The sequence below is a fragment of the Epinephelus lanceolatus genome, chromosome 2, assembly GCF_041903045.1.
Source record: "Epinephelus lanceolatus isolate andai-2023 chromosome 2, ASM4190304v1, whole genome shotgun sequence".
Classification (NCBI taxonomy): Eukaryota; Metazoa; Chordata; class Actinopteri; order Perciformes; family Serranidae; genus Epinephelus; species Epinephelus lanceolatus.
The window spans coordinates 25,853,446-25,864,442 of record NC_135735.1 but is presented as its reverse complement, the minus strand read 5'-3'; the positions used below and the strand labels follow the sequence as shown (position 1 = coordinate 25,864,442).

Genomic DNA, 10,997 nt, shown 5'->3' with positions numbered 1-10,997 from the left:
AATCCAAAAACTCGAAGGGTTAAGGCTGTAAGTACCAAAAACACGCCCTCCAAGGACATATCGTGATTTCTCGTTGTGAGCTGCATCAAGTGGTAAAGGACTTTCCTTATGGTTAATGTAATACACCTCTCCCCTCAGAAAGGGGCAGTGGCTGCTGAATAATAAATACCCTGAACCCGCCCATTTAATGTTTATTGATCAGCTCTCCAGCAGGCCTATCTGACAGCAGTCAGATTCAGTCTGGATATGGCGTCGCTGCACCGACACGGGATGAATTTTCACCTCTCCGTGGGAATTTGCCAGTCGCGCACCGGGACGGCACTTCTTGGTTTTTGTCGCTGTTAATAGGGATCATACATGGCGATGGAGGACGAGGATAATCACACAGCGGTCGTGGCGACTAACACCCAAACGGGCATCAAGAAAGGAGGTGATGTCGGAGATAACGGGGCTTGCATAGACAGGCAGCCGGACACGGTGGTACACCAAGCGGGGCTGAATCAGACTGCAGGTCGCGGCAGCCGCAGTGGTCCGGGAGCTCATGCTGCAACGGGGATCCGAGTGCTAAAGGCAAGTCATAACGAGAGGATTTATTTTCCTGTGGTGCAGGAGGTGATTCAAACAAAGTGCTCGGCAAATATCTCTATATTGTGTTACATGTCATGTTTTTTCTTACATTGTAGCTGGTGATTCAAACAGGGCAAAGTGCACGAGAATAAAAACGCATCATTGTAATATTATGTAATGGCTGTGATATCCAGTGATTGATATTCTCTGGTTGATGATTGATCTGTGGATGATTGCCACTCAGTGAGGAATGTACCAGAGCCAATTAACATCCACAAACCACACGCACACATAACCCACGTACATACACTGTAGGCTGTAAGAGCTTTTATAGGAAGGCCCACTGCTGAACAGTTATTATATGACATTTTAGGGCAAGACACATCATGTGTAATAACACACAAGTCCCTGAGGAAGCTGCTCACAAGGCAACGACAAACATACACACAGAATCTCAGCTGTGCCATTCAATTAATGTGTATGCATTACTCAGATATTGTATTTGAGGAGTGCACGTCAAAATCATAAAATAAGATAGGTCACCCTGTTAAAAAGTGCATAATACTGTAAGTAAAATGTTGATTTGTCCTCAGATTTGATTAAGTCCTATGATGTGTCTGCCAACAGATATTGTCTGCAGAACAATTCACCTATAATTAAGTTAGCATGTGTGGGCAATGCTTAGTCTTTTTTCATGCCTGTTAACATCAACATGAAATAGATAATCAAGTCTTTCTGAGTATCAGTAAGGAAATGCACCAGGGTGTGTTAATTAAATCAGGGGATACATCTAAACCCTATCTTTCTGACTGGTTTGCTAAGATATGGACATGGTTGTTGATTTGCTAAAGCACAAGATACAGTTTGTGTTACAGTTACATACTGTATCATCATGAAGTCTACAAGGGACAAACTAAAACTGAGCCAGGTCAGCCATCATTCATTGACAAATCTGTATTTCATTTCACATGCAGTATATTTATCTAATCCTTACTGACTCATGAGAGTTTGGCTGAATATGCATGCTCTTATTCAGCGCAGCCCTTTTTCACATTCACACAGCGACACATATCCCCACCTGGGAGCTGCCCAGTATATCTGTAGTCGACTGGAATGACCACTGAGTGATTCCACAGCAGCAAGCAGTGGTTCAGTGCTTCACTCAGACACACCTTGACAGTTGCTGATGAGGAAAGGGTATGGCAGCTCACTTTCACTGTGGACTCAGTTTTTTCAACAGGTGTGGAATTCAAACTAACCTCTCTATGGTTACCTCCCCCCTCCCTAACCTCTGGATTAATACTGCTTCTGTAATGACCTATATGTAAGGAGTGAAAGGGTTTTTTTGACTTGGAAGTAGAAGTTTAATAAAATAATGTTAACTCAAGGTTCACTTTACTTAACTGAGCTGGAAAGCTGGAAAGGGCTGTGACATTTGCTTTGCCCAAAAGGTAGAAAACCTACAACTACCAGAATGCACCAAACGCTGCAGCTGGTGGGTGCCATAATGCCAGCTAGTCTGTTTTGACACAGGAAACAATATGGCAGCCGGCAGATAATAAGCCTTCTTAAATTACAATGAAATGGTAAACAGAAGTATGTTTTTGACAATATTTAGGTGAAAAATATTCAACACAGTGACAGAATCTTGGTTCACAATAGATCAGCACTGCTTAGTTTTACCATTTGATCTTTTTTTTTTTCAGCCTCTGTTTTAACAATATAGGAAACAGTATGTCCCCCACTTCCTGTTGACAAATTCTGGTATCACCAAGCCCACACTACAGCAGCCACTGTAACTGGTGGTCCAGCAGATCTTTCCTTTACTCACTGAGCTCTTCTTTTGACATTTTCCAGAGAGACCCTTGGTTTTATTCTGAGCTACTCTTCCTTAACACTCAGCAGCAAAATGTTTCAAGGCTTACTGGATGTCACAATTGAATGAGGTGAAGATGACAACATTTTCAAACAATATTGGTGACACCTTTAAGCCACCAAACTGGATGCTCTCCAGACTTGTGCTGTCATATCCTGCCTATGAATCATCTGAATAGATGTGAGGTCATAGTGCATCCTTGACAAACTCCACCTGTAGCAGAGGGTGTGTGTTTTTTGTGGGTCTCTGAGTGTATGTACTGCAGAGCCTACATCCAGAGTCAGACCAGTGATTACATATCTTTACCTCTTGGACCAAGTGACATGTTGTAATGCCTTTGTTGTGCCCGTGAATGGTAGTCCATCAAGAGCAGCTTTATCATTTTAGCACTTAGTTATCATTAATCTCAAATTTAGATTTAATAGCATGATAGCGTAATTTTCAGGAAAGACATTAGGCTAGTGCACATCCGGCTAACATTACCACAGGTGATTAGGGTGAGAGCAAACAACAACAGCATGACATTCTGGTTCCTGTTAGTAATGCAGTCACAGGTTTTACCCTCAGTAAGACAGGTAACATTGAAGAAAACATTTAAGATTACAGTCAATGCTGCTGCAACAGAGAGAAGCTGCTCCGGAGATGTAGAGTTCAGAAGAGTTGAGTCTACAAAAGAAAACACTTGCAAGTCTCCTTGGTGTAATGACTGGAATTACTAGCTACGTACTTGCTAATAACTCAATATTGATTACAGAACATTGATTACAGTGTAGGGGGAGCGGTACTCCTTCACGAATACAAATACAACTGCACCAATTTCCAACAGTGTCACCTTCACTTAAACTTGACAGCATAGTTCTCATTTCAGTTGTATACAGATAGAAAGGTGGGCCTCTACAGGACTGTTAAAGCATAGACTCTCATAGCATCAAGTTGATATCAGAAAATGTGGTTGCTGCTAAAAAGAATTAACACATTTTGATAACCTTTTCATTAAAGGTATACTCTGCAGGATTGTAGGTTACTCTAATCTTACGGGGTACACGCCCATAAATGTGCCAAACACAGAAAACAAGAAGAAATTAAGAAAATACAGGAACACGGCAGAGTCTGTGCAGAGAAATATACCGCAACACACTTTTAGTGGGTTGTAAGTGATGATTGAGAGAGTTTACTCCTGTATGAGTCCATACATTGTTTTTAGGAAAATCTTGCAGAGCATATCTGTAACAACAAGAAAATAAAAACTGGTCCATGCAACCAGGATGAAATCTGTATTGCCCTCCCTCTGTCTGAGGCTGTAGTTGAGCAGTCTGATGTCTCCATAGTTGAAATTTCTCTATTCCTTTTGTAGCATCTGGACACTTATACTCTTTCAGCATGTTTCATGTTTGTCCCAATTTTAGTTTGTTAACATTTTATGTTCCAGTACTGACCTAAAAAGCTCTAAAACCAGACTTTATGAGAGTTAGACCATTGAGATAGTCCAGTTGGTAACTATCAGCACAGATGTTGTGTTGTAGTAAGCCCATAGCACCTCTGGGAGGGTCAGCAGTACATTTTGGACCACCCTCATGTTATTTAGGCAGCCTGAGGCTGTTAAACATGCTGATATGTATCTGATGTCAATCTGTGTGTTAAAATGAATCTCTCTGTGTCAGCAGCGCAACATGAAGCGGAATGGGAGTCGTGGCTGTGTGACGAGAAAGACCAGATTTGGATCAAGAGAGCGGGACTGGTTAAAGGGGGACACCCAGCGTGGCTGTGTGTGTCTATATGGGGGGACAGTGGACCCCCAGCCACCTGCCTCTGGCCCACAGGCCTCCTCCACCCCTCAGACAGACCTGCAGTTGGTGCTCTGCTCCACCAGTACCACAGTGGAGGAACTGTGTGCTCAAAGAAATGGAAAGGGACTCTATGTTCAGCTGCATGGAGACCTAGTCAGGTAAATAAACACTAAGATGAGTCATCAGAGTTAAGTTATACCTTATAATTTTCATTTAGACAAATGTGTCCTTTGCGTTTGAGCCGTTTGGCCTAAAATATCCTAAAAGGTTTGGATGGCTGTTGAGAGATCAACTGTAGTTTGGAGGCCTTTGTTGGTCAGAGGTCATCTCAGGATATTCCAAATACACTATGCTCCTTTTAGAGCAACACAGCGATGCGGTTTAAACCTGCCTCAGTCGCTCTGAATGGGTCAACACATGTATCCAACATCCAACAGCTGCGGTGCTTCATCAGTGCCTTCATTAGGTCTTGTCAGTACTGTAATGCTGTGCACGCCGAAGCATCACAGCTCACAGCTTTATGTATAATCACGTACAAACATGGAAATACAAGAAAGTGAAAGAAATAAATGACCTGAAGTTTAAAAAGATGCTTTGGGTTGCAGTTACGCGAGGATAGTGCAAGTGAAACACAAGATGTTGTACAACTGGTTTAGACCGTTGCATAGGTTAAAATGGAAGCACTTCTCCTCCATCAGACACACAAACACAGCTAAAATGGGTATAATGATGTACAGTAACAACAACAGTAATAAAAGCAATTTAGAGGCAATGCAATTTTAAATAAATGTCCACATCTCTTCTTTACTTATATGATATAAAAACTATACCAGGCCTTGGGTTTTACTTGATATCCTGTCCATGAAAACCACACACAGACTGTCATCTTAATTAAGCTTGACTCAAAGCAAAGAAAGCAAACACAGCACTGAGGACCTGCTACAGTTTCTCCAACATCCCATACTCCCACAGCACCTCAGTCAGGATACCCTCAGGGAACATGATTGTACGCCTCTGTCAGCTCTATGAGATGTACGTATGCAGACAGAAATAGCAAATGACCCTTTGATTATCTGTGAAAGGATAAAACGCTGGTTCACTGATCCGTGACCAGGAAGGAATCTGGGCTGTTCGTGGGAAAACTTATGTGTAGATATTAGACAGCAGAGTCTAAAAAAAACCCCAGCTATAGCTTGAATCGTGGAGGCATAGGGCATATTCTTTGTGAGCCTTACTGTCTGTTCAGATGTTTTTAACAATGTGGGATATTGAGATCTAATCTTACAAGACATGGGGTACCAGCAAAAATCCTAGTAGGCACATTTTTAGTGGAGAACCATAAATGACTGTGCTTGTAGTATTAACGGCTGGGAGATCATGCCACGGATGTGCTGCAGATATTGTGCTGGAATCATGACTGGAGGTTATTAATAACTTTATAGGCTGGTAGCCAGTGGTGTGATCAACAAACAGCATGTGAACCAACTTCATTATATCTATGCAGATTAAAGCTGTAGGCATTGTAGAGTAGTGCAGGCTGGTAATAAATGAAAGGCTTTTGGTAAGCCTGTGGATAGGCTGTGTTGGTTCAGTTTACATTCCTGCAGTACAGCCAGCGAGTACAATCAGGTGGATTTAAATGTAATATTAAAGTCCCCAAAACAGCATTGGCGACTTAAGAAAATCATGATTTCTGTTTATGTATAGGGAAATTCCATTCCTCCAGAGAGACAGCACATACAGTAAAATCAAGTCAAGGTTGCATTAAATGCATTGAATTTAAATGAGCTAGGACTCCATTTATGTTTGAGCTTAAATGGGCTTCTAATCCTATGTTTTCCCTCCTTCATGTAAGTCATTTTTAGGTACTCTATAGATGTGTTCTATGTGTAATAGGTTTGATACCCGTGATTGATAATAGATGTGTGCACTGTATAAATGAATGACTGAAACATACAAAGCTGTCGACAGCGTTGAGACAAGCACTGAAGAAAGGTTTGTAAGTAAGGACATGATGGAAGGGATGGAAGCTTTTTTTAGTGATTTTCTTATTATAGCTTGTAGTAATGTGCTGCTTACAGGAAGATGTGGTCTGGGTTTTTTCCTGCTTAGGGAACATTGTATTTTCAGTCGGACAAACTCCCTTTTAAGATAAATTTACTGAGGCAATGGAGTTGATGGAAGACATCCATTCTTCCATTCATCCATTTTTGAGCCACTTATCCTGGTCAGGGTCACAGTGCCAACAGGGTGAGCAGAGCTGGCCGGTGTTCTTTTTCCCAGCAACAGGCTCTTCCTTGGGGATCCCTAAGTGCTCCCATGACAGATGAGATATGTAATCCCTCCGATATGTTCTGGGTATGCCCGGGGTTTCCTCCCAGTTTGTCATACCCAGGACACTTCCAAAAGGAGGTGCCCAGACATCTCAACTGACTCCTCTGAGAGGAGTTAGCGGCTTGATATCATGGGCGTCCCAAAGCACTGAGCGCCTCACTCTCAAATGTTAAGTGAGGCCAGTCGCCCTGCAGAGAAATCTCATCTCGTCTGCTTGTATCTGCAATCTGCATGGTGAGAGACCAGACCAATTGCAATTCAAGCATACCCCTGTAATTGGTCCTGAAAGATCAGATAGAACCTCACACAGGTTCAGGACACAGTGCTAGCTCCAGGAGTCAGGTTAGGTGACTGCCCCTGTAGCTTGATCAGGCACAGGCCAATGAAGTGATGCAGGGCCATCTTGTGGGCTCACCACTGACAAGGTGAAGGGTAGAGGCTGGGTGGAAGTGCTGTTGGATAAGGGTTGGGGTTAGAACAGATTGGGCATTGTGATGTGTGCAACAACAAACAGCTGATTGACGATGTTTTATTTGGTAATTACATGTTGCATTTCCTTTGAGTTCAAAAGTTTAATCAGCAGTAACTGCAAGATTTTGGTTGAATATATGTTGGTCTGATATGTGGCTAAGATTAGCTTTCATAGACATGCACATCATAGCATTAAGCACCAACCAACCACCTACTGTAGCTGTCTTTTAGAAAACCATGTTTACCCACAAGTATTGTGATTTGGATTGAAAATTTTAAGCTTTGCTCCATTATGGTCTGGTTATTGATTTTCACAGGAGGTACCTGCCAATACAGTGCAAGGATAGCAGCTAGTTAATACATTTACACAGTTGGGGATGCTCTGCTTCTTTTGCAAACAACAGCCTTCTTCTTTCAACACTTGGTCTCTATAGTAAGAAACTGAAAACCTTGCTAAATGATCTATGATTGCTGAGGCATCACATCTTCTGCCAGCTAATAAAATGTAAAACACACCCTCATGAAATTAAAACATACTTCTCCGATCCTCTTTGTTCTTTTAAACCGAGTCAGTTTTGGCGCACCCTGAAACACACACTGAAAATGGGTGTTTTCGTTTATTTTGGCTGATTAGACATCTACTCAGATTGATGTTGAGTGGAACAACGCTGGGAATTACTAGCACAAACTAATAATAATTGGAAAGTTGTAAAGAAAGTGTCAATCAACCACTATCTGTACACACAAACACAGTTCAGAGACGTATAATTAGCCAAATAAGTGAAAACACCTGTGAATACACATCATTGATTCTGTAAAGCTCACCTGTCTCTGTTACATGGGCTACTGGGGTATGCCTACAGTAATCCCAGGGACACATTATCATAGTGTGCTGCATAATTTACCTTCCACCCTGAGGACGGATGAACCCGCTGGGTGGCATTTGACAGAGATTTAACAGCTTCTTGCTGCATTGCCCAAGGTTGGAGGATTTGCCAATAAATGAGGCATATCTGTGTTAAGTGTAAGCATCAGCGTGAATGGTCAACAGGGACTGTCAGTCGTCCTCCTCACAGTGCTTGCTAGAAGCTACCTAAATCCTGCATTGACGTGTTGCAGCCACAGTTGTCTGAAATCAGATAACACGATCCAGCAAATCATATTGGCCAGTGATTGTCAGCTGGTGGCCCATGGGCCATATGCGGCCTGCAGAATATCAATCAATTAAAAAATGTGAGGAGGAAAAAAACGTTTTCCTGTTTTGAGGATATCTAGCATTTTTTTTCCTACTATAATTAAGCAACCTCGAAAACAACTCCACCTGTGAGTACTAGACGTCATAATTCCATTTGCCAGCTTATTGTTAGCGAGGAGTAGTGATGCGTCAAAAAGTGACAAAGCAACATTCGGAGTAAGTTAGTAATAGCTGAACTTACAGAAACAATGCAATGCAATAGTCCACCCTCCACTTGCTCTTCCTCTCTCTGTCACTTACTCTCTTTATCAAACTGTCCCAGTCAACTCAGTGGAGTGGATGGATTCAAGGGTCTGGACCCAGGCAAATATCGTCATGCAAGAATAGGGACAAACTCACAAACTCATAACTGTTTCTATTTGAAAGCCCTGGCCCCCACAGTGTCTGCTTGAAAAGTTCTGGCCCTTGGACAAATATAGAAGAATATTGAAGAACCCTGATATAGGCTGACAGAAGGAAGTGGTCTTTGAATTGGGCATGGGTACTGATATTTGTTTGCCAACTGTGCCTAGTGCGTGTCAGTGATGTTTCAAAATGTAAGCATCTCTCTCATTTACTGTAAATGTTACTCTATTATTCAAGTTTTTTTCTGTCAGTCATCATGTGTACAGATACTGATGTATTTGTAAAAAGCTCGTATCAGCCATCCAAGCTTTACTAAGCTCGTCATCTTTATAGTATTACACCACAAATTGAAAATGCATTTGAAGTCATAAAAGTGGATGGCTCAGGCTATCAGTCAAAACAATTATCAGTAATGATAAGCTTTTCGGGAAATGAATGAGCATGAGTAAAACCCAGGACTTTGTTTGGCCTATTTCCAGCTGATCAGATTGGAAGCAAAAATGTGAGGTCCATCATGCAGCCAGACAGTAAGCATTCATGTGAAAGGCTGCTTGTATCAGACTGGGTAACGGATTTCAGGGCTGACATTCATCCTGTTAGGTATCAGTGGGAAGAGTCCTTAAAGTGATTACTTATAGACCGAGATGATTTCTTCAGTTTAAGTCAAAGGCAAAGTTAGAGGAAAAATGATTTGTAATTTCAACAGATTCATTTGGGTTTTACTTGAGAAAGTAAGTATGAATATGTTCCTAGTTTAGTTCTTTTTACTAATCATAGTGAGAAATGCAGTTTTTCCAATTATGTGAAATATCCTGAGGGGTGCAAATGCAATGCAGTGATTACTCATTTATCTACTGTTGTGCAGACCCAAACTATTGAAGTTGTAGAAGCAGTACCAATCACTTTTTGGGATTTTGCTCAAGTGCATTTTTCCAGTTTATGGTTTGGTAAGTTTGTGGTTCCAAATGACCACCCAAAGCTCCGTCAAACCTCTCTGGGCATTTCTTATTTTAACAAAACTCCACCAAACACCAAAAACAGCACTTACCACCACAGGAACCATGGTTCAGTTCGTGGCAGTGGTGCTTTCAGCTGGGCCAGGTCATCTGCCATTAAAGCTTTTAAAATTTGTAGTGCTGTATATTCATATTTGATGTGCTGTATATTTATACCTTTGGAGTTTTTCTCTCAGGGGTTAGAGTCTCTCTAGACTAGAGAAAACAGTCCACCTTTAGTTTGATGCTAACACTTCAGTGTATGTGTCCCACCTTATACTTAGCGAAAGACACTGGTGTAACTAATTTGTGGCGGGCATTGTTACACCACTTCTCCTGTCTTTTGTCCTGTAGGAGGCTGGACCCCTCTGAGCGTCCACTCCAGATGGTGTTCGACTACCTGGCAGCAATGGGCTATGCAGAGCCTGTACGAGTGCAGCAAGAAGCAGCCAACTCAGACCTCAGCTGTTTGATCCGTTTCTACAGTGGTGAGTACTGACCCGCAGGGGCTATCATCCCCAATCTTCACTATCTGCTTCAGCTCAGTGGGATCTGGCAGGAGGAAAACCAACCTGAAGGCCTAAACACAGGCTGCAGCAGGTCAAACTCTCCAAAACGGTTTTATCACATCTGCTTTTGATCTTGTGTCTGTGTGTACATTAAAGCATGTGTGCTCGCAGCAAGGACAGAGTCAAGCCAGTTGTTGTTTGAGGCTCCCAGAGAGTGATGCGTTTCTGAAGCTGTCTCTAGTATTCAGTGTAGCCTGGGTAACACAAACACACGCCCACCATGGCCTCATGATAAGTGACTGACCATCCGTCATCCTGTGGTGATTCTCCATCCCCATGTGGGCTGCCTTTCACCTGCTGCTGTCAACATGCTCCCATGAACCCAGGACTGAAGTGACTAAGTGTCCCTGTGTCAGTGTGATCTATTAATGCAGTGGCAGAATGGATGAGGAATTTGTATACCTGCATGTGTCTTAATACAGCTCACATAAACCCACAGAGCTCTCCCCGTTTCAGTCTGCGCATTGTTCTAATGATACTCTTACAGTAGCAGCATTAAGGGATTTGCCATTAAGGGTAAATGGTGAATGATGTTCTGTAATGCGTTTCCACTTGATAAACCGACTGATGTTCCTGCTGAGTCAGTGGAACTCCTTATGTTTGGGGTCTGAACTGCTCACATGCTGCAGTGCCAGAGGAACAGAAAGACTGAGCAAAACGCAGCATCTAAAGGGCTCACATGTAATTCCTCCCACATCAAGTACACAACCCTCCCTACATTGAAATGCAGTGCTGCCACACTGAATAAGAATTTAAGCTAAACATAAATCTCAACAGCTTTGTATTGAAATTCTCTGG

General features: G+C 42.2%; 1 protein-coding gene across 2 annotated transcripts in view; it reads left to right on the top strand.

The window, feature by feature from the left end:
- The first annotated feature begins 223 nt into the window (after positions 1 to 223).
- phlpp2 (PH domain and leucine rich repeat protein phosphatase 2) overlaps positions 224 to 10,997 on the top strand; it is a 47,833-nt gene continuing 37,059 nt past the window's right edge. Inside the window, exons 1-3 of one of the 2 annotated variants that reach the window (XM_033627603.2) lie at positions 224 to 570; positions 4,108 to 4,388; positions 9,985 to 10,118. In XM_033627603.2, coding sequence (XP_033483494.1) covers positions 358 to 570; positions 4,108 to 4,388; positions 9,985 to 10,118 — 628 coding nt within the window. In that variant the 5' untranslated portion in view covers positions 224 to 357. Of the gene's footprint in view, positions 571 to 4,104; positions 4,389 to 9,984; positions 10,119 to 10,997 lie in introns of both variants that reach the window. The other variant, XM_078175709.1, reaches the window with a different exon arrangement.